Source organism: Brachyistius frenatus, unplaced genomic scaffold (assembly GCF_029030835.1).
Source record: "Brachyistius frenatus isolate BFR_SWC_R1_liver_20210118 unplaced genomic scaffold, ASM2903083v1 Contig_259, whole genome shotgun sequence".
In the NCBI taxonomy this organism is placed as follows: domain Eukaryota; kingdom Metazoa; phylum Chordata; class Actinopteri; family Embiotocidae; genus Brachyistius; species Brachyistius frenatus.
The window spans coordinates 460,001-486,914 of record NW_027210858.1 but is presented as its reverse complement, the minus strand read 5'-3'; the positions used below and the strand labels follow the sequence as shown (position 1 = coordinate 486,914).

General features: G+C 48.5%; 4 protein-coding genes and 1 non-coding gene across 6 annotated transcripts in view; 2 read left to right on the top strand and 3 right to left on the bottom strand.

The window, feature by feature from the left end:
* Positions 1–60: 60 nt before the first annotated feature.
* On the bottom strand, positions 61–2,549 carry LOC138634357 (cyclin-dependent kinase 5 activator 2-like). Its single transcript, XM_069721221.1, has 3 exons — positions 1,894–2,549; positions 1,358–1,495; positions 61–670 (listed from the first exon to the last, which is right to left on the bottom strand). Exons 1-3 carry the CDS (start codon positions 2,311–2,313, stop codon positions 278–280), a joined length of 951 nt encoding a protein of 316 aa, XP_069577322.1. The 5' UTR covers positions 2,314–2,549; the 3' UTR covers positions 61–277.
* Positions 2,550–4,126: 1,577 nt separating this feature from the next.
* fmnl2b (formin-like 2b) lies at positions 4,127–16,441 on the top strand. Its single transcript, XM_069721167.1, is given in 28 exon segments — positions 4,127–4,831; positions 6,241–6,324; positions 6,552–6,632; positions 6,776–6,852; positions 7,047–7,130; positions 7,216–7,359; positions 7,749–7,875; positions 7,953–8,029; positions 8,157–8,250; positions 8,391–8,465; positions 8,738–8,848; positions 9,040–9,189; positions 9,280–9,381; positions 9,466–9,686; positions 10,017–10,120; positions 10,387–10,487; positions 10,490–10,568; positions 11,115–11,239; positions 11,311–11,513; positions 11,693–11,927; positions 12,517–12,585; positions 12,877–12,957; positions 13,225–13,354; positions 13,647–13,807; positions 14,321–14,422; positions 14,654–14,749; positions 15,007–15,130; positions 15,212–16,441. Coding segments are annotated over 28 exon segments (3,243 nt in total). The 5' UTR covers positions 4,127–4,714; the 3' UTR covers positions 15,301–16,441.
* Positions 13,871–13,942, top strand: trnae-uuc (transfer RNA glutamic acid (anticodon UUC)). The gene has a single exon. It is a non-coding gene; the product is annotated as a tRNA-Glu (tRNA).
* Positions 16,442–16,894: 453 nt separating the features above from the next.
* Positions 16,895–20,667, bottom strand: rgn (regucalcin). Its single transcript, XM_069721194.1, has 8 exons — positions 20,554–20,667; positions 19,599–19,811; positions 19,323–19,505; positions 19,116–19,216; positions 18,926–19,040; positions 18,717–18,848; positions 17,209–17,363; positions 16,895–17,109 (listed from the first exon to the last, which is right to left on the bottom strand). Exons 2-8 carry the CDS (start codon positions 19,759–19,761, stop codon positions 17,059–17,061), a joined length of 900 nt encoding a protein of 299 aa, XP_069577295.1. The 5' UTR covers positions 19,762–19,811; positions 20,554–20,667; the 3' UTR covers positions 16,895–17,058.
* A 550-nt stretch (positions 20,668–21,217) lies between these two features.
* The window catches only part of vps16 (VPS16 core subunit of CORVET and HOPS complexes), a 5,977-nt gene continuing 280 nt past the window's right edge, over positions 21,218–26,914 (bottom strand). Inside the window, exons 2-24 of one of the 2 annotated variants that reach the window (XM_069721168.1) lie at positions 26,484–26,572; positions 26,258–26,349; positions 25,875–26,003; positions 25,576–25,720; positions 25,362–25,477; positions 25,156–25,278; positions 25,008–25,063; positions 24,836–24,925; positions 24,321–24,492; positions 24,115–24,246; positions 23,890–24,017; positions 23,722–23,757; positions 23,528–23,636; positions 23,271–23,405; positions 23,060–23,168; positions 22,883–22,980; positions 22,610–22,714; positions 22,420–22,497; positions 22,171–22,257; positions 21,998–22,080; positions 21,782–21,878; positions 21,588–21,691; positions 21,218–21,503 (exon numbers count right to left, since the gene is read on the bottom strand). In XM_069721168.1, the coding sequence (XP_069577269.1) occupies positions 21,368–21,503; positions 21,588–21,691; positions 21,782–21,878; positions 21,998–22,080; positions 22,171–22,257; positions 22,420–22,497; positions 22,610–22,714; positions 22,883–22,980; positions 23,060–23,168; positions 23,271–23,405; positions 23,528–23,636; positions 23,722–23,757; positions 23,890–24,017; positions 24,115–24,246; positions 24,321–24,492; positions 24,836–24,925; positions 25,008–25,063; positions 25,156–25,278; positions 25,362–25,477; positions 25,576–25,720; positions 25,875–26,003; positions 26,258–26,349; positions 26,484–26,572 (2,449 nt within the window). In that variant the 3' untranslated portion in view covers positions 21,218–21,367. Of the gene's footprint in view, positions 21,504–21,587; positions 21,692–21,781; positions 21,879–21,997; positions 22,081–22,170; positions 22,258–22,419; positions 22,498–22,609; positions 22,715–22,882; positions 22,981–23,059; positions 23,169–23,270; positions 23,406–23,527; positions 23,637–23,721; positions 23,758–23,889; positions 24,018–24,114; positions 24,247–24,320; positions 24,493–24,835; positions 24,926–25,007; positions 25,064–25,155; positions 25,279–25,361; positions 25,478–25,575; positions 25,721–25,770; positions 25,808–25,874; positions 26,004–26,257; positions 26,350–26,483; positions 26,573–26,914 lie in introns of those variants that run through there. The other variant, XM_069721169.1, reaches the window with a different exon arrangement.

Below are 26,914 nucleotides of genomic sequence, written 5' to 3'. Positions count from 1 at the left end.
TCTGATCAACGATGCACAGCTGACCGATCAATCAGCGTGTCCCCCCCCGCCCCACTTAACTAAATAAGGCTGGAGATCGTATGAAAGGTTGCCATGGTAACTTCTTTACATCCACAATGAAGATTAGTTCGTTTTGATTGACAGCATGCAGTTAGGTCAAAGGTTGCCATCCATCCTGCTGCTCATCAGTCGCCATGGTAACGGCGGTATCAGCAGGTCAGCGAGTTCTGAGCGAGTTTCATTAACAACCCTCTCTCTCTTTTCCTCTTCATCTCTCTTAACGATCCACATCTCCACCCTCCTCCTCCTCCTCCTCCACCACTCTCTCCTTCTTCTCCTTCTCCTTCTCCTCCTCCCTCACCCCCCCCTGTCTCTTCAGGTCCTGGAACACCTCGGTGAAGAAGTGCGGGTCGGCGTTGATTCGCAGCATGTCGCCGCTCAGAAGCTCGATGGACTCCAGCGCTCTCTCCCAGAATGCATCGCGGCTGGACTCCACCAGGAAAGGTTTGAGGGGGTAGGAGATCTCGTTGCCCAGGTAGGAGTAGGCCAGATAGAGACAGGTGAGGAAGGTGGCGTGGAGCTCCTGCTCCGACGACGTGTCCTCGTCCACTACGTCCCTGCACAGCAGGTACACGAAGACCAGACTGGCAGGACTGATGAAGCACTGGTCCTGAAGGGGACGAGAGACAGCAGGTCAAACAGACGGAGAGTACCTGAACGCAGCACGGTGATGCACACGGACGATCAAACACCCTCATGAGGAAGGATTCAGTTATCGACCAGCAGAAAGTCCACGTTCTCAACGCGCTGTTGTCCTGCTGTTGGAAGTATTTTGGCATGTTGGAGAAGCCTGTTGCCATGGCAACACAGTTGAGGTGGTTCCCAGTGAATGTTCCCCTCACAAGGTCTCAGTGGAACTCGGTATTGACAGTCTGACTCTGGGGGACAAATTCACGGGACACAAACAAAGCCCAGCTGGTGTCTCCTGACCTGACCACCTTGTTTGGTCTTGGACAGTGAAGCTCCGCCCCTCTTGAAACATGATGTCACTCAGAACACCTGGTGGCTTCATCACCGGAGACTTTCTGAAGCATTTCAAGGGTCTCTGTTGCCCGTTTACAACTTTTGTTATAAACTGATGTTTCCCTGCTCCGGTTTCAGGTCCATGATGACATCACTAATGTTCACGTTCAAGTGTTGATCAATAACTCTGATCGATCCTCCATGTGCATCTCTGTGCTGCGTTCAGGAACTCGCTGAACGTGTTCGCACCATAAAAACTGAACAGGGAGGACTTGGTGCTAAGGTCTGAGAAGTCAACATAAACAAACAAATAAACAAACAAACAAAAAGTTACCTGCCAGCCCTGAAGCAGCAGCGCCCGATCAACGTTTCTGAACCAGAGGACGATCTGATTGGACGACAGCTCCTTCAGTTTGACACAACGACAACGCAGAAAATCTGAAAGACAACGAAGGAGTTCGCCTGTCGATGCCTGCAGAGGAAAAGGGGAGGAGCACCATGATGACATCACTTTCTTTGATTCAATTGTGACATTTTAGTTGAAGGCATTTAAAACTGATCAGAAAGAAAAACATATTTAATGAACCAATTAAAATGTTTTATATGAAAGTTCAGGGACTTGTTCAAACTTCTGTGATTCTTTCATCTCAAAGTTACAGATTAAAACTTTGTTGGATTCTTGTTGCAGTCAGACCACTGAAGAAAAAATATTTATTTATTCAGCTTCAATTATTTCCTACCAGAAATATGCCTGTTGCTTACTATCTAGTTATTTTGTTCTGCTGCTTATTTACATTCTGTTGTTTAGATTTAGGGTTCTTTTAAAAGCCGATGACTCTCCCTTATTAGGTTTAAAGATAAAGCACCAACCTGCACCACCACCCTCCGCGGTGAGACCACCAGGTCCGGCCGGGCCCGCCTATGTGTCTGATCCGGCACGGTGGGTACGGGCACCGGGATGGGTCCGTATTTGAGTCCGACCTTCGGGGCTCTGCGGCTGTCGGTGATCGTGTTCTGCCGCTGTTCCCGCGGCACGTGCCCAGACTCGGACACCACAGGCTTCACCTTCTTCCCGCCCTTCCTCTTAGCTCGCGCAGCCACGAGACGTTTCTTCCAGCTGAGCGCGTGGAGCAAAACCGGGTGCCGCTTCTTTTTCTTCTTCCCGTCCTCTTCTTCTTCTTCCTCCTCCTCCTCCTCCTCCTCCTCCAGCCGCTTCTGCACCGCGAGCTTCTCCGGTCCGCGAGCTGCGGCTTTCCGCAGGCCCGGAGACAGAGACAGCACCGTTCCCATGACGACAACCGGACCGAGCGGCGCGAGCCTCTGCAGCAGCGGTGGAGGAGGAGGAGGAGGAGGAGGAGGGAGAAGAGCTGTTTGTCTGTCTGTCCACCTGTTTCTCTCTCTGTCCACTAGTCTATCCTCCTGTCTCTGTCCACCTGTCTCTCTGTCCTCCTGTCTGTCTCTCTGTCCACCTGTGTGTCTGTCTGTGTCTCTGTGACGAAGCCTGGTGACTCAGAGGGGGCGGAGCTCCTGCGGACTCTGTCCTTGGTGCTGAAACAGATTCAGGTTCATTTTAAAGGAGTATTACACTGATTTAACACAGTCAGTTAAAAATGATGCAGGAGCAGAAGGTTTTTATTTCACGATGAACCTGGTGTCTACATTACCCACAATTCACCTGGAGCACTGACAGTCAGGTCACACCTGTAAACGGCTGCAGAGCCTCCTCTCCTGTGTGAGTCTGAATCTCACCAACACACTGCAGCAACACCTTCCCAGACAGACATGACAACAAACAGCATCACTACAGCAGTCACTACTGATGGTGCACGCAGCAGCCATCTTGGATCTTGAGGTCAGAGTTGGTGAGGCTCTTTCCCCTCTCTGAGTCAGAAACCTTATTTCAGGGGTTCACGCTGGAAATTCACACAAAGAACTGGATAATTTAAACTTCCAAGTTTAAATAGAAGAAACCATAACTACAATATGTACCGTGTGTTAAAACGCACACTATGGATCACTAAAGTTCACTATGGTTCAATATGGTTCATTATGGATCACTAGAGATCACTACGGTTCACTACAGATCACTATGAATCACTAGAGATCACTATGGTTCTTTATGGATCACTAGAGATCACTACGGTTTACTATGGATCACTATGGTTCTTTATGGATCTCTAGAGATCACTACAGTTCACTACAGATCACTATGGTTCTTTATGGATCACTAGAGATCACTACGATTCACTATGGTTAACGATGGTTTACTACAAACAGCTGAGACATTTGCTCCTCTGACATCAGTCGTCTGATTCCGATCAACTTCAGGGACAAACAAAGCGGATTTAAAGACGATACGAACAAACAGATGAAAACAACTGATTTGTTGATTGTTTGAAATAATTTCTGTTTGTTGTATAAAATCATTTCCAGTCACTCAACACCTGCAGCTCACTGAGCTTCCACCAGGGGGAGCTGTCCTGTTAATGTCTGTCAGTGATGATGATGATGAATTGTTCATCACTGACAGAAACACTTCTACTTTCACGTTAGTTCAAAACAAACTGATTCTGCGGTTAACAAAATAAAAACAAAATTTTAATTATTATATCTAATATGTTTTGGTCTTGATTCAACTGTTTTAAAAATAAATAGTTTAAAGTCTTCATTCTATTCTTTTCTTCTGGCTGCACTGAGAAAATCAAAGTCGACCATGTAGCATCATGGGATCCAAATATTGTGATATAACGTGATAGCGGAGCTGCTGGCATCATTAAACAGGATCTTAACACGCATGTAGGACACAAACATACGTGTACAAATACAGCAGCTGATCCATACACACACACACACACACACACACACACACACACAGAGGGGGTGGAGAGACACTGACTGACAGTGACACAGAGGTGTGTGTGTGTGTGTGTGTGTGTGTGTGTGTGTGTGTGTGTGTGTGTGTGTGTGTGTGTGTGTGTGTGTGTGTGTGTGTGTGTGTGTGTGTGTGTGTGTGTGTGTGTGTGTGTGTGTGGTGGGCGGAGCCTGTGGCAGCAGAAGGTTCATTGTCTGAGGAGGCAGTGAGAGACGGAGGAGGGAGGGTCGAGCGAGCTCGGTGGAGACTGCAGCTGTGAGAGAGAGAGACAAAGAGGGGGAGGCCGACTCTCTCTTTCTTTCTTCATGTGGGGGAGGAGAGGGGGAGGATTAACCGGCTGATCTGCAACACGGGCTCACACACAACACACACACATTTCATATTCGTGCACACACGATAACACGACAGCCGAGCGCGGCTTCATCTGGATCATCATCATCATCACCATCATCATCATCATCAGCAGCAGCAGCAGCAGCAGCAGTGGGAGACAAAGAGAGAGACAGAGACACTGACGAAGGATGGAGACGATCTCCACCATCTGAGGAGGCAGAGAGACACACAGGAGGACAGACAGGAGGACAGACAGGCAGAGAGAGACAGGCCTTCAGCAGCTCGACCGCCCGTCTGTGATGGCCGACCACATGTTCCTGCCGCTGTGTGTGCTGAGTGTGTGTGTGCTGTAGGTGGGTGTGTTCAGTGTGTGTGTGTTCAGTGTGTGTCTGTGTGTGTGTGTGTGTGTGTGTGTGTGTGTGTGTGTGTGTGTGTGTGTGTGTGTGTGTGTGTGTGTGTGTGTGTGTGTGTGTGTGTGTGTGTGTGATGGGGAACACAGAGAGCATGGAGAGTCAGCTGGCCGTGATCCGGTCCAGAGCCGCCCCGGTTCGACTGCCGATGCCGGACCCAGCCGAGCTGGAGGAGAGGTTCTCCATCGCACTGGTGAGTATGTACACACACTACACACTACACACATACATATATACACACACACACACACACACACACTACACACTACACACATACATATATACACACACACACACACACACTACACACATACATATATACACACACACACACACACACTACACACATACATATATACACACACACACACACACACACACACACACACACTACACACATACATATATACACACATACACACACTACACACATACATACATATATACACACACACACACACACACACACACACACACACACACACACTACACACTACACACATACATATATACACACACACACACACACACTACACACATACATATATACACACATACACACACACACTACACACATACATACATACATATATACACACACACACACACACACACTACACACTACACACATACATATATATACACACACACACACACACACACTGCACACATACATATACACGCACACACACACTACATATACACACACTACATATACACAACACACGCACACACACACTACATATACACAACACACACACACTAAATATACACAACACACACACTACATACACACAACACACACACACACACACACACACACACACACAACACACACTACACACATTCAGGATGTCGACTGCAGATGAGGAAAATGTAAAATAACACTCAGGGAATCTTCAGGAATGGGGTGGTCTGAAGTGGTCCGAGGTGGTCCGAGGTGGTCTGAGGTGGTCCGAAGTGGTCCGAGGTGGTCTGAGGTAGTCTGAAGTGGTCCGAAGTGGTCTGAGGTGGTCCGAAGTGGTCCGAGGTGGTCTGAAGTGGTCCGAAGTGGTCTGAAGTGGTCTGAAGTGGTCTGAAGTGGTCTGAGGTGATCTGAAGTGGTCTGAGGTGGTCTGAAGTGGTCTGAAGTGGTCTGAAGTGGTCTGAGGTGATCTGAAGTGGTCTGAGATGGTCTGAAGTGGTCTGAGGTGGTCTGAAGTGGTCTGACGTGGTCTGAGGTCGTCTGAAGTGGTCTGAAGTGGTCTGAAGTGGTCTGAGGTCATCTGAAGTGGTCTGAAGTGGTCTGAGGTGGTCTGAAGTGGTCTGAGGTCGTCTGAAGTGGTCTGAAGTGGTCTGAAGTGGTCTGAGGTGGTCTGAAGTGGTCTGAGGTGGTCCTCCTGAGGTGGTCCTCCTGAGGAGGACGATGGTCTGGTCCGTCTGATTCGCTGTTAAAGAAAACAGTTGTGTTTGAGCCATCTGATTGGTTAGAAGTTTCAATGTTTGACTTCCTGTTTGTTCCATTATGTTGATACCTGGTCTTTCAGAATCTGGAAGGTACCAGCAGTTCTGGTTCTGGTTCTGATGGAGGAACTCCCACATTATAAACTGTTTGTGTTTCAGAATTCAATGAACCTACCACCTGACAAGGTGCGTCTGCTGCGTTCCTACGACAACGAGAAGAAGTGGGAGCTGATCTGCGATCAGGTCGGTGGTGTTAAGAAAGTTCAAAGGTTTGAAAGATTCGTACGTGAAGAAACGTTCGTCTAGAACGTCTGAAGTCGTTTGTTTGTTTGGTTTATGATGGAAACTTAAATGTTTTGACAGACACCTTAAAAGAAGCACATTCAAATCTATAAAAGTCTATTCACATTACTTATACCTAAGTATAAGTAAGTGTGTGTGTGTGTGTGTGTGTGTGTGTGTGTGTGTAGGAGAGGTTCCAGGTGAAGAACCCCCCCCACACCTACATCCAGAAGTTGAGAGGTTTCCTCGATCCGGCCGTCACACGGAAGGTTTTTATTATTTCATGGAGTTGATATTTAAAGTTTTTATTCGACGATCCTGCAGTTTATTATTAATCCGTCTCTCTGTGTCTGCCTGCCTGCCTGCCTGCCTGCCTGCCTGTCTGTCTGTCTGTCTGTCTGTCTGTCTGCAGAAGTTCAGAAGAAGAGTTCAGGAGTCGACTCAAATGCTCAGAGAGCTCGAGATTTCTCTTCGTACAAACCACATCGGGTACCTATCTAGCTGACTACCTGTCTCTCTCTCTCTCTCTCTCTGACCTGTCTGACTACCTGTCTCTCTCTCTCTCTCTCTCTGACCTGTCTGACTACCTGTCTCTCTCTTTTTGTCTCTCTCTCTGACCTGTCTGTCTGACTACCTGTCTCTCTCTTTTTTTGTCTCTCTCTCTCTGACCTGTCTGTCTGCAGATGGGTCCGGGAGTTTCTGAACGAGGAGAATCGAGGTCTGGATGTTCTGGTTGAGTATCTGTCGTTCGCTCAGTACGCTGTCACGTGAGTTTCTCAGACAACACGTGTGTTTCCATGGTTACAGACAGCTGTTGAGTGAGGGTGGTGAAACTCGATGACATGTGTTCAGGTTCGATGGAGAGCAGTCGGATGCGGGAAGCGAGGTGTCCTCCATCGACTCTCCCTGGAGTCGGTCCATAGAAGATCTCCACGGCGACTGCAGCCTCCCGTCACCGTCGTCCTCCGTGCCTCGAGCAGCTCGACACTCCATCAGGTTCCGACTCCACTCCGAGTTCCGACTCCGAGTTCCGAGTTCCGACTCCGTGTTCCGACTCTGAGTTCCGAGTTCCGACTCCGTGTTCCAACTCCGTGTTCCGACTCTGAGTTCCAAGTTCCGACTCCGAGTTCCGACTCCGTGTTCCGACTCCGAGTTCCGACTCCGTGTTCCGACTCCGAGTTCCGACTCCGTGTTCCGACTCCGAGTTCCGACTCCGTGTTCCGAGTTCCGACTCCCGACTCCGTGTTCCGAGTTCCGAGTTCCGACTCCAAGTTCCGAGTTCCGACTCCGAGTTCCGTGTTCCGACTCCGTGTTCTGACTCCGAGTTCCGACTCCGTGTTCCGTGTTCCGACTCCGTGTTCTGACTCCGTGTTGTGTGTTTGCAGCTCCACTCTGGTGACTCGCTCCAACACGCTGCCGAGTCGTCGTACGTTGAAGAACTCTCGACTGGTCTGTAAGAAAGACGACGTCCACGTTTGCATCATGTGTCTCAGAGCAGTCATGAACTACCAGGTAACACGGCTTCAGGCTGGTCCACATGTCACCGCAACACAACCGCTGACCTTCGTCTGTGTTCTCCTCTTCCTCAGTACGGATTCAACATGGTGATGTCACATCCTCACGCTGTCAATGAAATCGCCCTCAGCCTCAACAACAGGAACCCCAGGTACTCATGGGTAAAAATACGCTGAGTCAGGTGTATTTAAACACAACAAAGATAGTGTCTCTCTCTCTCTGTCTGTCTGTCTATCTCACCTGTCTCTCTCTCCCTGTCTGTCTCTCTTCCTCCTCAGGACGAAGGCTCTGGTTCTGGAGTTGTTAGCAGCTGTGTGTTTGGTCAGAGGAGGACATGAGATCATCCTGTCGGCCTTCGACAACTTTAAAACTGTAAACAACAACAACAACATACTTGACTGACTGATTGATTGATTGATTGATTGATTGATTGATTGATTGATTGATTGATTGATTGATTGATTGATTGATTGATTGATTGATTGATTGATTGATTGACTGATCTGTTGTAGGTGTGCTCTGAGTCGATGCGTTTTGAGAAGTTGATGGAACATTTTAAGAATGAAGACGACAACATCGACTTCCTGGTAAACAGAATTTCATCTTTTCGTTCATCAGGATCATTCTGGTGTCTATAATGTAATATGTAGATAACATGTAGTATGTAGATAATGTGTAGCATGTAGATAACATGTGGCATGTACATAACATGTAGCATGTAGACAGGTTAGGGTCAGCGCTGCCTTCACTGACTGTTGTACACGACATGGTGCAGACTGACGTTTATCGTGTGACATCTTCAGGTCAATGTCTGCTAACAGCATATATTTTTTACTGTTGCCATGGAAACGGTTGCTAGGTGGCCTGTATGCAGTTCATCAACATCGTGGTTCACTCAGTGGAGGACATGAACTTCAGAGTCCACCTGCAGTATGACTTCACCAAACTGAACCTGGACGAACACCTGGAGGTAAGAGCCAATCACAGGAGGCCAAATAGCATCACCACAGTCACATGATCAGCTCTCAGCCAATCACAATGTCTGAGTCACCATTTCAGTTCTCAACTGCTGAAGTTTATTGCGATGGAAACAGAACAACATGTGGCACGTTTAACCTGTCTGTTGGTCTGTCTGTGTCCCCCCCTCCTCCCTCCCCTCAGAGACTGAAGCACACGGAGAGCGACCGACTACAGGTTCAGATTCAGGCGTACCTGGACAACGTGTTTGATGTTGGAACGCTGCTGGAAGATGCAGAGACCAAAACTGCTGCTCTGGAGAGAGTGGAGGAGCTGGAGGAGAGCCTGGGCACGGTAAGATAGACAGGTGGAGAGACAGACGGGTGGAGAGACAGACAGTTGTCCCACTGACCAGTACCTGTCTCTCTCTCTCTCTGTCTTCAGATGTCAGAGCGTCTCCTGGACGTGGAGAACGAAGCGATGCTGAAGATTGTCGAACTGGAGAAGCAACTGATGCAAACTAACAAGGAGCTGGACCAACTGCGGGTCAGTGCTGTTACCATAAAAAACATGTTTCCTGTTCACCTGTTCACCTGTTCACCTGCTTCCTGTTACCCATTACCTGTGCAGGACGTATATGCGAGCACCAACACTCAGGTGCACACGTTGCGTCGGATGGTTCGTGAGAAGGACCAGACGATCCGGCGTCAGAGTCGTCTGGAGCGTCAGGCTCAGGAGGCGCAGCAGGCCGGAGGACCCGGAGCTCCTCAACCCCAGAGGGGAGAGGGTGACGGGGGCGTGGCTGACTCCGCCTCCCCCTCACCTCCACCCTGTCCTAACCTGTCCCCCAGGTAAGACACACCTGCACAGCAGCAGACAGACAGACAGACAGACAGAGCTTCAAACAGTCAGGAGACACATGACACATTAAAATGTTAACGTAAATAACAATGAGAAAAACACAGGAAGTCAAGAGCGGCCTTCAAAATTACGGTCCCAAATCGATGTGGAGCCACATGGTGACAACTCAAAACAATTCAACTCATCTAATTAATGTTAAGAAAAAACACTAAATGACCTGACTCCTGATTGGTTGATGAAATAACACACAGGAAGTCACAGCTCTGCTTCCTACAACCATCAGGAACCAATGACATCCTGATGTTCATTCATTTCTGCAGCCCTGAGACTGTAGCCTATCACAGCCTGGGACCGGGGATGGGCGGTGCTCCGGGGATGCTGTGCCCCCCTCCTCCTCCTCCCCCTCCCCCAATGCCAGGCACAGGTGAGTTTCAACTCAAGGTTTTCAAAAAATTACTTCGTGCTACTAAGTACAACTAAGTAGTGCTAGATACTACTAAGTACCGCTAAGTACTACCAAGTACTACTAAGTACTGCTAAAAACTACTAAGTACTACTAAGAACTACTAAGTACTACTAAGAACTACTAAGTACTAATAAGAACTACTAAGTACTAATAACTACTACTAAGTACTAATAAGAACTACTCACTGTCCCCAGGCTGTAATAACATGTGTCTTCTGTCTCCAGTGTCCAACGGGCCTTACCCTGCACCTCCTCCCCCTGCCCCCCCCCCTCCGCCTCCCCCTCCTCCTCCCTGTCGGACCAGCGAGCTCTCCTCCGTCCCCATGCCCCCCCTCCCCCTCCTGTGGCGCCCCCTCTCCCGGGGTCGGGTGGCTCGCCGACGGTCATCTTTAACTCGGGACTTGCAGGTGAGACTGGATCAGAGGGAACGATGCGTTCACAGGCTGCATGGAAAACGGTAGCCTGTAACCATGGCAACAATAACATCACCAGGTCCTGGAGTACCTCTGGAGTACATCACTGCAAATTAATCCACCCACTCACTCAAATTAATCCGCACCTCTCGGCCAATCAGAATCCAGACTTCTCGGTCGTCATGGTAACTGTGAAATGTGCTGTAACTTCCTGTGACTCTAACGTGTCGTTTCTTTTCTCCTGTCTGCTGTCAGAGGGTCCTTTAAAGTTATTCTGTAGGTGTATTGACCCTGACATCACCTGTCCTCCACCCGTCTCCCACCTGTCCTTCACCCGTCCTCTATCCATCCTCCACCTGTCTCACACCCATCACCCACCCGTCCTGTCTGTATCTCTGTCTGTCTGTCCTCCTTTCCTTTAATGTTTTATTGTTAAACAAACTTCATCATCAGAACAAAAAAAATATCTATTTTCAACATATGAATCCGAGACTGACTGTCTCCCTCTCACCTGTCTCACCTGTCTCACCTGTCTCCCAGCTGTGAAGATCAAGAAGCCGATCCAGACTAAGTTCAGGATGCCGGTGTTGAACTGGGTCGCTCTCAAACCGAGTCAGATCAACGGAACCGTCTTCAACGACATCGACGACGAGTCCATCCTGCAGGTAAGACAGAGACACAGAGACACGGAGACACGGAGATTCTCTGACCACCTGTCCATCCTGTACGTCCCCAGGACCTGGACGTGGAGGAGTTCGAGGAGCTGTTTAAGACGAAGGCTCAGGGCCCGGCGGTGGACCTGACGTTGTCCCGGCAGAAGCTTCCTCAGAAGGCTCCGTCCAAAGTGTCTCTGCTGGAGGCCAACCGCTCCAAGAACCTGGCCATCACGCTGAGGAAGGCGGGCCAGGGGCCAGAGGTCATCTGCCGCGCCATCCACACGTAGGTCTAACTGCGGCAGAAGCCCCGCCCACAGCAGCCAGAGCTCTCGCAGTCCGACTCGGTTCCACCCGCCGCGCCGCATCTGGAACCGGAACGTTCAGATGCGGCACGGCGGGTTCAGGCTCCCGATTGGCCGCCGGCCCACCGTCTCACAGCTGAACGACCTCTGACCTCTGCAGGTTTGACCTCCGGACGGTGCGCGTGGACTTCGTGGAGTGTCTGATGCGCTTCCTGCCGACGGAGGCCGAGGTGAAGCTGCTGCGACAGTACGAGCGCGACAGGAAGCCGCTGGAGGCGCTGAGTGACGAGGACAGATTCATGATGCAGTTCAGCCGCATCGAGAGACTCAATCAGAGGATGTCAATCATGACCTTCATGGGAAACTTCACCGACAACGTCCAGATGTTGACCCCGGTAAGACACAGCAAGACAGACAGACAGGCAGGAGAGACACAGACAGAAGAGAGACAGACAGGAGACAGACAGACAGGGAGATAGACAGGGAGACGGACAGAAGAGAGACAGACAGACAGGGAGACAGACAGGAGAGAGACAGACAGGGAGACAGACAGGAGAGACACAGACAGGGAGATGGACAGGAGAGAGACAGACAGGAGACAGACAGGGAGACAGACAGAAGAGAGACAGACAGGAGAGCGATAGACAGGGAGATAGACAGGAGGGAGACTGACAGGAGAGAGGCAGACAGAGAGACAAACAGGAGAGAGACGGACAGGGAGACCGACAGGGAGATAGACAGACAGGAGAGAGACAGACAGGGAGACTGACAGGGAGAGAGATAGACAGGAGAGAGACAGACAGGAGAGAAACAGACAAAGGAGACAGACAGGGAAACAAAAGGAGAGAGACAGATAGGGACATAGACAGGAGAGACAGACATGGAGACAGACAGGAGAGAGACAGACAGGGAGATAGACAGGAGAGAAAGACAAGGAGACAGACAGACAGATGTGACCTGTCTCACTGTCTTTTTTCCTCTCAGCAACTCCACTCCATCATCGCTGCTTCAGTTTCTATAAAATCATCTCAGAAGCTGAAGAAGATCCTTGAGGTCAGTCTGAGTGAACAGATCTATATCATCTAATTCTGAGTGAACGGATCTATATCATCTGTGAACGGATCTATATCATCTAACTGTGAGCTTATCTATATCATCTAACTCTGAGTGAACGGATCTATATCATCTGTGTGAATGGATCTATATCATTTGTGTGAACGGATCTATATCATCTAACTCTGTGAACGGATCTATATCATCTAACTCTGTGAACGGATCTATATCATCTAACTGTGAACGGATCTATATGATGTGACTACGGTTCTAACAGCTGTTGGTTCTCAGATCATTTTGGCTCTGGGGAACTACATGAACAGCAGCAAGAGAGGAGCAGTGTACGGATTCAAACTACAGAGTCTGGACCTGGTAACACTCTCTCTCACACACACACACACACACACACACACACACACACACACACACACACACACACACACACACACACACACACACACACACACACACACACACACACACACACACACACACAGATACACACAGACACAATCCTGGCAGCTGATGTGTGTCTGTGTCTCGCTCTATGTATGTCTCTGTCTGTTTCTGTGTGTCTCTGTGTGTGTCTGTCTGTCTCTGTCTGTCTTTGTGTGTCTCTGTCTGTCTCTGTGTGTGTAGCTGCTGGAGACTAAGTCCACAGACAGGAAACAGACGTTGCTTCATTACATCAGCAACGTTGTGAGAGAGAAATATGCGTCGGTGTCTCTTTACTACAACGAGCTGCACTACGTGGACAAGGCTGCTGCAGGTGAGTCTGTCAGCCAATCAGAGCGCAGCGGGGCCTCCGTCCTGTGAGTCACCTGTTCACCTGTTCATGTTTTCACCTGTTCACCTTTTCACCTCTTCACCTTCTCACCTGTTCACTTTCTCACCTGTTCATGTGTTCACCTGTTCACCTTCTCACCTGTTCATGTGTTCACCTGTCCACCTGTTGACCTGTCCCCCTGTCCACCTGTTGACCTGTCCACTTGTTGACCTGTCCACTTGTTGACCTGTCCCCCTGTCCACCTGTTGACCTGTCCACCTGTTGACCTGTGCAGTGAGTCTGGAGAACGTGCTGTGTGATGTGAAGGAGCTGCAGCGCGGCATGGAGCTCACCTGGAGGGAGTTCAGCGTGTCGCACAACGCAACACTCAAAGACTTCATCAGCAGGAACGAATCACGACTCAGCAAACTGCAGGAGGACGCACGCATCGCTCAGGTGAGACACACAGACAGGTGAGACACAGACATGTGAGATAGACAGAATGTTAGTCAAATATTTTCCCATATGGTCTAGCGGTTAGGATTCCTGGTTTTCACCCAGGCGGCCAGGGTTCGACTCTCGGTATGGGAACTCCTTGTTTACGGGCGGCACGGTGGTGCAGTGGTTAGCATTGTCGCCTCACAGCAAAAAGGTTCCGGGTTCAAATCCGGTCCTGGGCCTTTCTGTGTGGAGTTTGCATGTTCTCCCTGTGCTTGCGTGGGTTTTCTCCGGGTTCTCCGGCTTCCTCCCATCATCCAAAAACATGCACCTCAGGTCAGGTTACCTGGCGCCGCGCTAGTGGCAGCCTGCTGCAGCAGCTCCCCCCTGAGAGCCCCCCTGCTGTAGCGAAGAAATTTCCCCTCGGGGATTAATAAAGTGAAATAAAAATAAATTAAACTCGGTGTCTATAGTTCTAAATCATATGAAACTGTGACGAACTGTGCGCGTGTGTGTGTGGACAATCCTCAGGACGCCTTTGAAGATGTGGTGAAGTTTTTCGGCGAGAGTTCAAAGACGATGCCTCCATCCGTCTTCTTCCCCATCTTTGTTCGTTTCATTAAAGCCTACAGGGTGAGTGACACAACACTAAGCCCCGCCCCTTCACACATGGGTGTGGTCCGTCAGCCTCAAGCCCCTCCTACATTTTGACTGAAAAGTTCTTCATTAAAACCACTCAGATCCCGTGGACATGTCATGACTTCATTTGTGAATGTGCGTGTGTTGTGTGTCTGTCTGTGTGTGCGTGTGTTGTGTGTCTGCGTGTGTGTGTTGTGTGTCTGTGTGTGTGTTGTGTGTCTGTAGCTGGCGGAGGACGAAAACGAGCAGAGGAGGCGTCAGGAACAGATGTTGTTGGAGAAACTGGAGCAGGAGGAGCAGCAGGAGGAGGAGGAGACCAAGGTGAGACCTGTCAATCAAAGAGAACAGGTGCTGCTGATACACATGTACATTAAGCACTGACATCATCTCCTAAACAGTTTGTGATTGGTCAGTAGATCTGTGGGCTACCATGGACCAGAAGGTATTAAGGTTAAATGTGTGTAACGTGTCGTTGGTGCTGTCGGCTGGAACCTCAGAAAACGTTGTACGATTGATGGACACAACAGTTCATGACATGACGGCTGTGACATCACTAAGACCCTCCCCCCTCCCCCCAGTCTCCATCCCACAGGGGGAAGCGGCAGAAGCAGGAGCTGCTCACAGAGCTGCGACGACGACAAGGAAAAGACAGTCGGCATGTTTACGAGGGGAAGGACGGCGCCATCGAGGACATCATCACAGGTGAATATGTCAACACACGATCACGCCAGCTGCGTCTTATGTCCTTTCTGATCTGATTGGTTGTTGTTTTCCTGCCTGCAGCTCTGAAGACCGTCCCCTTCACGGCTCGATCGGCCAAACGTAGCTCCCGCTTCTTCTGTGACCCCGCCCACTCTGAGGAGCACTACTGAGACACATTACAGCACGGAGAGGGACACGCCCACTTCTCATCGATGGGACCAATTAGCACTTTGAACATTTCTGATCAATCAATGTGAACTAATGACTTCATGTTTTGTATGTTGTACAGACCAGGTAGCTCAACTCCCCCTGACCTCTGACCTCTGGAGTTTGTTTATCCACCAAACTCGATTTAGAAATCTGGAAAAGAAAAGAGACCAGCAGGAAGCAGATCTGGAATCAGTCAGATCAGAAGTTCACAGAAAACCTGCCAATAAACTTGGTGTTGTGGAGCTCCAGATCACATGACCTTCCTCAGCTGATGTCCAGCTGTCAGGAAGTTCCAGATGTTCTGATTTTGGAGCACTTTAGACTCAAAGTTCATTGTTGAATCAAAAACTACAAATATCAACACCTACGACTCCCAAACAGCCGGACCACTGAGGACCGGGACTCTGATATGGTTCTGGCTCGGTTTATTGAACACTTCACGCCTTTTTAAATCACGAGGGCTAACAGAGTCTCAACTTCCTTAAACATTTCAGGGGTCAAAGGTCAGTGGATTCAGAGAGCTCAATGAGAGCTAGAGTCCTGGTCCTGGTCCTGGTTCTGGTCCTGGTTCTGGTTCAGCAGGTCTGCGTCTTTGACTGGATCTTGTACAGGGTTCTACTCTTTTCACACATTGTTTTCTACTGTGTTTACTGGCAGGAAGCGTTAGCATCACATGCTAATGTGCTTTAGGAGCCAAACGTTTGCCAAAATCTGTTTATCTGGAACTCCGACCTTCCCCGACGTTCTCCAGTTCCCCGACATTCCCCGACGTTCTCCAGTTCCCCGACGTTCCCCAACGTTCTCCAGTTCCCCGACGTTCCCCGACGTTCCCCAACGTTCTCCAGCTCCCCGACATCTGGACACACCTGGAGACAGCTGGACACACCAGTCTCACACTGACGACAGTGTCCGGTCCACAAAGCCCCCCCCCCCTCTTCATTGTTTTCAGTAAAAATAATAATAATAATAACAGCACAAGGTTTTCTACGTGTACAGACGTTTTCTAGAAAGCTGTGTAGCGATGCTCGTACTGTCTGGTGTTTGTTGCTTCTTGGTGGTGAATCTGCACTTGGTGTGTAAATGAAGCGCACCCTGATTACATGATGCTGTCGTCTCACTTTTTATACATTTTCCTTTAAATGTCCGATAACTGTGATGTCACAAACTCATGGTGATGTCATATGTCCGCCCTCAGAACAGCCTGATGTTCAATCTTTTATGTGGAAAAAAAACACAGCGGTTGTTCTGTCGCACCGAAGAAAACCTGTGATTGGTCTGGAAAGAGTCAGCCAATCAGAAGAGAGGTACACTGATATCAATGGGCCTTAAAGACACGGACAACCTGCTGTTAGTGGAGACGCTCAGAGAGGATGACTCACATTTTAAAACCACTAAATATCTTCTGATGGATTTAAAACGGATAAAATCGTTGGACAATATGGACCTTTAAAAAGCTCAATAACCGATGAACTACGTTACCCATGATCCTCAATAATAACATTATTGGTGTCACTCTGATTGGCTCATTTTTAACAGCTTCAAACTCCACACGTATGAGTATGAACCATTTATTAATAAATCTGCTGATCCAGTTCAGTCATGATTGACAGCTCAAGTTATCATTCATTAATCAGTGTGCTGATCATTTCCTGTAAGTGAACTGTGCTGTGATTGGCTGTTTGAGTTCATCAATGGACAGAGTCGCCGCCTCCTGAAGATCATCCAGTGAATGAATTTGAGGGTCGACCTTTGACCCCAAGTCCTCTCACCTGTACAAACACACACACACAGGCGGTCACCAACCGTCATCATCATGTGTAGGACACTTAACACCCCGAGCAGGTGAGTCAGCGAACAGGTTAACTTGCCCTGAAGGTGTCTCCCGCCAGCGGCTGCTGCCTGCTCTCTGATTGGTCGAGGCCCAGACTGGCTGAGGTCACATAGAGGTCAGAGTAGTCTGGACCCCCGAAACAACAAGACGTGGTCTTTGTCACCGGCAGAGAGACCGTCTGCAGCCTCACACCTGAGGAACATGACAGGTACAATTCATCTTTCTAACCATCACTTCAGAACAACCACATATTCCCGAAACAACCGGTAGAACACGGCAGAACCAGGTAGAACCAAGTAAAACCAGGTAGAAGCCGGCAGAACCAGGTAGAACCAAGTAGAATCCGGTAGAACCAAGTAAAACCAGGTTGAACCAAGTAGAATCCGGTAGAACCAAGTAACTCACCTGAATGGAGTAAATGAAATTCAGACCGACATACTTCAAACTGGAACATGACAGGTACAACCAGTATAACCAGTACAACTAACCAGTGCAACTAACCAGTGTAGCCAGTACAGCTAACCAGTACAGCCAGTACAACTAACCAGTATAGCCAGTGTAACTAAACAGTATAGCCATTGAAAATAACCAGTATAACCAGTACAAGTAACCAGTATAGCCAGTGTAACTAAACAGTATGGCCATTGAAGCTAACCAGTACAACTAACCAGTATAACCAGTGCAACTAACCAGCACAACTAACCAGTACAGCTAGTACAACTAACCAGTACAGCCAGTCCAACTAACCATTACAGACAGTACAACTAACCAGTATATCCAGTACAACTAACCAGTCCAACTAACCAGTATAACCAGTACATCTAAACAGTATAGCCATTGAAAATAACCAGTATAACCAGTCCAACTAACCATTATGGACAGTACAACTAACCAGTATATCCAGTACAACTAACCAGTCCAACTAACCAGTATAACCAGTACAACTAACCAGTATAGCCAGTGTAACTAAACAGCATCGCCATTGAAAATAACCAGTATAACCAGTACAACTAACCAGTACAGCCAGTACAACTAACCAGTATAACCAGTACAACTAACCAGTATAGCCAGTGTAACTAAACAGTATAGCCATTGAAAATAACCAGTATAACTAACTACTATAACCAGTGCAACTAACTAGCACAACTAACCAGTACAAATAACCAGTACAGCTAGTATAACTAACCAGTATAACCAGTACAACTAACCAGTACAGCTAGTCCAACTAAACAGTATAACCAGTAACCACAACTAACCAGTATAGCCAGTGTAACTAAACAGTATAGCCATTGGAAATAACCAGTATAACCAGTACAACTAACCAGTACAGCCAGTACAACTAACCAGTATAACCAGTACAACTAACCAGTATAGCCAGTGTACCTAACCAGTATAGCCAGTATAACTAACCAGTATAACCAGTACATTAACCAGTAGAACTAACCAGTATAGCCAGTACAACTAACCAGTGTAACCAGTACAACTAACCAGTACAACTAAACAGTATAGCCAGTGTAACTAACCAGTATAACCGGTGTAACTGACCAGTAGTTGAGTCGATATTGATGACTCGTCCTCCGTTGTAACACGCCACCCACAGACGACCTTCAGCATCCACTGTCATGCCATCAGGAAGCCCCTCCCCCTCCTCCATACGGTACACCACACGACGGTTACCTATGCAGTAATAGTACAAGAGTACATATGTACTGCAGTATAAGTAGACATGTGCTGCAGTATAAGTACACAGTTACCGAGGTTTCCAGTGTTTGAGTCGTAGTCGAAGGCGTCGACAGTCAGAGACAAACTGTCTATGTAGAAAAATGTCTTCTGATCCAAAGACCAGTCCAACCCATTAGATATGTCCACCTGAGAGTGAGACAGGTATAGGGAGTGAGACAGGTACAGGGAGTGAGACATATATAGACAGAGAGATGAGGGTACCTGGCTCAGGTGTTTGGTGACGGTGAGGTCAGAGGTCACGGAGAACAAAGATCCTTGTTTCCTCTGAACCTGTGCTGGATGCTCCTCGATTCCCATCGTACCTTCAACCCACATCAGGTGGACAGTAAGACAGGTGAACAGGTGGATGGACAGGTAACTGGGTGGACAGACAGACAGGTGACCATGTAACCAAGTGGACAGACTAACCTGCCAGCAGCCGTCCAATCGGATCAACCTTCCCATCGTTCAATCGATTGTTCGGTTTGTCTTCGTCAACTTCCAACAGTGATGTCATCGTCTGAGTCGACCAATCAACAGCCACAACGCTGCGACCAACACCTGCAACATAACCACCTGACTGACGGGGAACCGCAAAGCCCACCATGTCACCTGAGGAGACGGACAGAGAGACAGACAGGTGAGACACAGATGGGAAGAAAGACATGCAGGTAAAGAGACAAGCAGGTTTGCTGATTGGCTGACCTGTCTCCACAGACTGGATTTGATTGGTCGCTGGACTCCATTTGTGGATCCTGCTCCCCGCTATGTCGACAAACAGCAGTATCTGCTCTGACTCCTCCCACACCGGCCCTTCACCAATCAGAGCACTGGCTTTCACCACACACTCCACCTTCACTGATGACATGACCACCTGTAGGTCAGGACCAATCACGGATCAGAATGCACCTTTCTCACCTGTTGCACGGTTTCCAAAGGAAACAGGACATATTAAACCCACAGTAGGAATCACACATGAACTAGTACTACATGTACACAGAGTACAGCAGTACCATGAGTACTCCCTGACACTGTCTTTTATCTGGGAGTACTAAACGTGTTGCTGCCAGTAGTACTATTGTGTATATCGTGTGGTACTGCAGTATTCTGACAGCTGATTCATTAACTAACCGGGCCAGTTAAAGTTTAATATAATGATGACTGAGCTCTTTTCTCCGTCGCCAGACTCCGTTGACATTTTGCCAGTTTTTAGGACCGTGTTGCTGAGCTGCAGTTCACGGACCTGCTGGCATCTAACTACAGACATACTGCGGAACTAACGGCAGTTCTGCGACATTTAAATCACAGATAATCAATAAAATCCACAACACCTGGACTGTCAGGACCAGACCTCAGTGACGTCAGTCGTCACCGAAACACCTGGACTGTGAAAGTGAGCGGAGACGGCCTTCAGTCGTCAATAAACACTTCAGTCCGATAATTTGTACCAGCTGGACTTCCAACATACAGCAGGTTAACATGGACACATTTTAAACGGAGTCTGGAATGTAGAAACTGCACCTTTAAACCGCTGCACTTTCCACAAACGGGTTCATAAAACATGGGACAAAGCTCTTTCTGTATAGCTCTTATGAAACAAGGCGCGTGCGCAGTAAGAGTCCTTGAATTTCTTCACATTTAAAACAGATGAAACACTTACCTGACGGAACACAATACTTCGAAGTACTCTGAATTATTTCTCGGTGGATCTGAGTTTCTTCAAGTCCTGCCCACAGCTGACGGCTGGACAGCTCCGCCCCTCCCGGCGGCCCACTCAAACTAAACATACCGAAAAATGTAGATTCAGCAAAAATCTTCAACATAAATAAACCTCCTGGATGAGGAACATATTGATTAACTGATGATCAACAAATTGATTTTAAGTTTAATACCAATGAAAACAAACTTCTTTGAATGCAGAGAACTAAACATTTTTAGTTTTGGAGGAAAACACAAAATACAGTTTGACGAGGATTTGTTGTTTTGTTTCGAAATTTAAAGTCAGATTTCAGAGGTTTTGTTTCTGTCGCCTCCCTGTGGTCTAACTAAGAACTGCAGGACACTTCATTATTTATTTTACACAACAAATATGAAAACTGGTTCCTGACAGAACATTCATAAAAAAAAACATCGTAACTGTGATCACTTCTGTAGCTCCATCACAATAAAGTATCCTGCTGGGTCCCGGGTGGAAAGCTTTTAATATGAAGCAGATGTGTTGCCTGGACGACAAACAGCCAGCGAAGGAGATAGTGACGCTCTGATGGTTCCCGTCGTCACGGTGATGTGAAGGTTTACTAAAACAGGAAACACTCAGCTGGTCGTTCAACATCAACAGCGTTTTTATTCAGGAACAAACAGTGAAGAAGACAACACGATCAGCTGATCAGTAACTCCACACCACTTAGCGCTCAGTTCAGAAGAGGAACTGGTTGCCATAATAGCGCCTCATGTCAATCACAGTGAACTGAGGATCACTTTTTGGCAGTAGTGGCTCGGTTCAACCTGTCAATCAGCAGACGGTCAGAGCCAGAGCATCTCGCAAGGACCGCCCCCATCTCTGATTCGTTCTTTCGCTCGATGGCAGCGTCCGCCGCCCCCTCCAGGTCACTGACAGGAAGAAAGGAAGAACAGTGACCTGAGTGGTCTGCTCTCACCTGTCTGATGATGTCACAGCCAGGTGTTGTGTCTTACCCGACGGCCAGGTGAGCTTTGACCCTCTGCTCAGGTGTCACCTTGGAAACGTACTTCTTGGCTTCGTACTTGTTGTTACACTTCATGCAAACTTCAACAAATGCCTGAAGAAGAGACGGTGCTAAGACTCATGGGAAATGCAGTCCAACTTTACTTTTAGTCATATCACTGATGAAGGAGGTGTGGCTTCTTACCAGATAGCCAATGGGAGACTTCTTGCTCTTTGAGAACTTCTCTAACTCCTCCCACTCTTCCTTCTCCGCCAGAGACTTGAGCTTCAACCACCAATACCTGGCACAGGTAGGTAGACAGAAAGACAGGGACACTAAGAATTCCCAATATCAGTTCAAGAATAAAGATGTTAGCCAATCAGAGGGCAGCCCTGTGACATCACTTGCTGAGTGTCTCACCTTTTGTCAGGTACTCTGAAGTCTCTGTAAAGTTGCTCCGCCTGTTTGTGAAGTCCTAAAGCCAACAGAGCTTCCATGGTGGCCTGAACCAACAGGAAGTAACATCACCAGGCAGATCAGAGTTTCTCACTGAGTCACATTGAGTTCATTCATTTCCATACACCTTTATCTACCTGTAGAGACAGTCCCAGAAGCCCCGCCCCTTTCTCATCGTCCAGTTTACGCTGAAAACGGAGGAGACGCATCTCGTCCTCGGTGGCCTGAAGACAGGATACAGAGACAATATGATATACCTGTCTGTCTCTCCAGTACATTCAGGGAAACAGATCCAGAAAATCACACAGAGTGACGCCTCTGTCTGCGTTCAACCATCTGTGTAGTTCATCACAGTTGACTTCAGGTGTATTCCACTTCCTGTTTACCTTCGCAGAAAACTCGTTCTTTGCCTTGTTGTATTCGTCTACAGCACTCTGCAGGAGAGACAGACGGCTCTCCAACCTCTGCACACAGACAGGTGGAAACAGACAGGTGGAGAGAGGTAGATACGGACAGGTAATTCAGAGGGTTAGTGACTAACCAGCTGTTAACTGACTCACTAGTTGTTCTCGTTACCTTTTCTCTGTAACTGGCAGTGACGTAGTAGTTAGCCAGCTCCTGATGATCGTCATCCTGGTTGTAAAGATCCTTCAGAGTTTCCTGTTCCTGCAGCTTACAGAACTGAACCACACACACACACACACACACACACACACACACACACACACACACACACACACACACACACACACACAATCAGCAGGTCGATCTTCGAGTTGGAAAAAGTCTCCTCACACATGACAAAACAGTGAACCTTCAGCTGGGTGTACCCGTCTGCAGTGGGCGTACCTGTCTGTAGAGACTGAGGGCGACCGGTTGGTTCCTCAAAGTCATGAAGAAATCTCCTCTGTTCATCTCGTTCTTCAGGTAACTCACCACCGTGTACACTAACAACACACAGGGAGACTAGTCAGTGTGACATCATCTACCAGACAGACAGGTAGGGGGCGGGGCTAACAAACTCACCCAGGTCAGTGTCTCCGCTCTCCACAGCTTTACTGAGAGCCAGCTGACTCCTCTTCATCTTCAGCAGCAGAGGAACCTGCTCCCCAGACCGAGCCTCAAAATCCAGCAGCTGGTGGAGATAGAGAGAATCCCTGACCAACCCACCAGTAACCAACCCATCCCTGACCAACCCATTAGTTGATGGATCAGAGTTGTGATGTGAGACAGGTACCTTGATGGCGAGTTCAGTGCGTCCACATTCGTACGCTTTAGCTGCGATGTGTGAATACGAGACACCAGGTGAGTCTCCCACCTTCACACACACCACTTGAGCTATGGCCTCATCTGATAGGTCCTTCTGCTGCACCTGGACACGCCCACAAACACATCACACCGGTGAGCAGTTAATCTAAAGTCGACACAGGCAAGATGCAGGTGAGACGGGAGTGAGACAGGAGTGAAAGGTAAGACAAAGGTGAGACAGGTCACCTTGCATGCGGCCCAGTGCTTGAGGACTCGGCTGACTCCCTGATAATCAGGAATCTTCAGGTAACGACAGATTTCGATGGCTAACGGATAAAACTGTCGATACACCAGCCTGCAGGGACAGAGAGAGACAGGTGACACACCGCTGTGGACACGAAGGACAAGTGGAGACACACATGTTGGATGAGTTCACTCACCTGTCAATCAGCACCTGCAGAGTCATCTGTTTGAATCTGAGGTCAGAGGTCAAGGAGTCTGTCCCCATAGTAACATTGAACACTGCATTTCTACTGTGCCTGTGACTGACACCATAAACACTGTACACTACATCTCCCATCATGCACCTGTGCAGTGAGAGAGGATACTGAGTGTGTGTGAGCGGCAGCCCCACGCTGCTCTCTCTGACGGCGTTCAGAACTCGGAGCTCCCGGCAGGTGGACACGAACGGATCCGGACAGAAGTCTGTCAGGAAACACTTCCCGAAGGACGCCGCCTGGTGGACGACACGCAACATGACACCGTCACACTGACCCGGGTCAGTTTACACTCTGACCCGGGTCAGTCAGTGGACCATTTTCCAGGTTTCTCACCCTCATCAGGGACTTCTGGGTGTTGGTGTCGTACTCGTGACCTGCTGCCTCCACGCACTGCCGGACTGCTTCTCCCAGCATGCTTTGCTCCTTGATCTCCCTCAGGTACTCATCAGCCTTCTGACTTGACTTCTAAACAAACAGACAGACAGGTGATCAGACAGACAGGTGATCAGACAGACAGGTGATCAGACAGACAGGTGCACCTCGTACTCCCGGTGAGCCTCCAGCAGCAGAGCTCCAGGAGCCATGGAGGCGATCTTGAAGATGTCCTGACAGACCAGAGGAACCTCCTGCAGCAGCTCCTGATTGGTGGAGCTGATGATCCGGACTCCGTCCAGTTCTCCCACCAGAACACAGGGATCCTCCACAGGGAACCTAGGGTCAGGGTCAAGGGTCAAACTGTACCCGACGGTGACCATCTCAACAGGAGGCCACCGGGAACACCTTAGCTGGACCGGAACCTGTTCAGAGGGCCAAAAATCTGGTTCTTACAAATCTGTTTAAAACCACATTCTTATGTGGAACATTGACCTCAAGCTGCTGAACAAGGAGTTTAACCCGGGAGACCCTACAATGTTCAAACACAACCATGACGAGATCCAAGAGAACCTAAACGAGATCCAAGAGAATCCCAGAAGACCCAGAAGAACATCGCAATACTGCTCCCACTCTGACCTGGTTCCGGTCTGGTTCCGGTCTGACCTGGTTCAAAGGATACTGGATGGTGTCGTTACACACTCCGGCCACCATGAGCAGCCTGTCCCACATCAACACAACAGACGGTTGCTGACTCTTTGGTCTGCGACACCTGGACAGGTACAGAAGGCGAGTAACAGACAGGTAAACAGGAAGTTAGACAGGTAAACAGGAAGTTAGACAGATAAACATACCAAACCATCTGTTTGGGTGTTGTTGTCTTCTTGGTGTCGACTTCATTCAGTTTCTCCTGCAGACAGAATAATCACCTGTAAATCATCGCCACAGCCCTGACCCCACCCCCTCAGGGAATACATCTGAAAGCTGATAGGCCAGAGTTACCTGCAGGTGGGAGGAGCCTGTCCACAGGTGTCCAGTGTCAGTGAAGAGAGCTAGGTATTTATAGCTGAATGACACAGACATTTGGACGATGCTGCCGGCCTGAGGACTGAGACCTGGAGGACACTGAAGACAGACAGGAGGTTAGACAGGTAATTAATGTCTCACCTGTCTGACTCTCTACCTGTCTGTCTCTCTAACTGCCTCACCACAGCAGTGCAGGACGTGTTGTCCAGGATGTAGAGTTCAGGTCCGTTGGACAGCAGGACTTTAGTCTGTCTGTCCTGAGTCAGGACGACCCAGCAGGATGGCTTCCCCTGAAGACCTGAGTGAGACAGGTAAGAGGTAGAGAGTGAGACAGGTCAGAGGGAGACAGGTTAAAGAGAGTATATCTGAGTGTAAAAACATGTGGGCTGCTGTTACCTGGGACTTCAGGTAACCTGCGGAGCTTCAGGTCATCAATGTTGGTTGCTAAGGTAAAGCGGGAGGAGCCTGTTACTATGGCAATACCTGTTCCATAAGGAGAGTGGAACACCTTGGCTTCCAACACCTGACTCTGGACCACTTCCTGTTTACAATAACAACAGCGTTAACATGGTAACTAGTTAACAGACCGACCTGTCCCATACTGAAGTGGTTTGTTTACATGGTAACTAGTTAACAGACCGACCTGTCCCATACTGAAGTGGTTCGTTAACATGGTAACTAGTTAACAGACCGACCTGTCCCATACTGAAGTGTCTCTTGAAGGATCCAAACAGATCGTAGATCAGAACCGATCCGTCCTCCTGGACGCACAACAATTCATCACTCACTGTCCAACCGAGCTGCACCACAGGACCACTCTTCCACTGGGACAGAGAGAAAGACAGGTGAGAGACAGACAAGTCTTCAGAGTGTCCAGTAACTGGTCAGGACAGAATCTGATTGGCTGAGTACGAAGATCCAAATCACAAATGTTGTCGTTCCAGCGGTCAGAAGTATGTTGATCAATAACAATATCAGTACTTCCTGATGAAGGTTATTGATTGTCTGCTCCGTCAGCATCACTGTGCTGCGTTCAGGAACCTTCTGAACTTATCGATCAGCTGTGATTGTTACTTACAGGGAAACTGGCGATGCTGCCGCCAGACGCCGAATAAATCTCCAACTGAGGACGAGAACTGGGAGAACGTCTGTGAGGTTCTCTGAGGAGAGCTGAGAGACAGATAGGTAGAGACAGACAACAACAACAACAACATCAAGAATAATAATAACACCTACAACCATAATAATAACAACAACAACCATAATGATACCAATAATAACAACAATAATAATGTGTTTCGTACCTACTGGTCCTCCGTATGGAGCTGCAGACACCAAACTGTCTCTGAGTCCGTCTCTGATGGTCCAACTCATCTCATACAGGTCACACTTACTGGAACACACACACACACACACACAGAGACACACACACACACACAGAGAGAGAGACACACACACACACAGAGAGAGAGACACACACACACACACACACACACACACACACACACACACACACACACACACACACACACGTTAGACATTGTCATCTCTGTAATTGGACACCTCTGCTGACTTCGTCACGAACGTCTCGTGACGTCACATGTTCGTTTGACGGTAACACCTGTGTTCGTGAATTGAAGCAGCTAAAGGCTAACAGAGGAGCTAACAGCTGATCATAGTCAGCTGACATCTGAAGCGAGCTGAAGCTAACGGTAGCAGGGTCACATGACCGGCA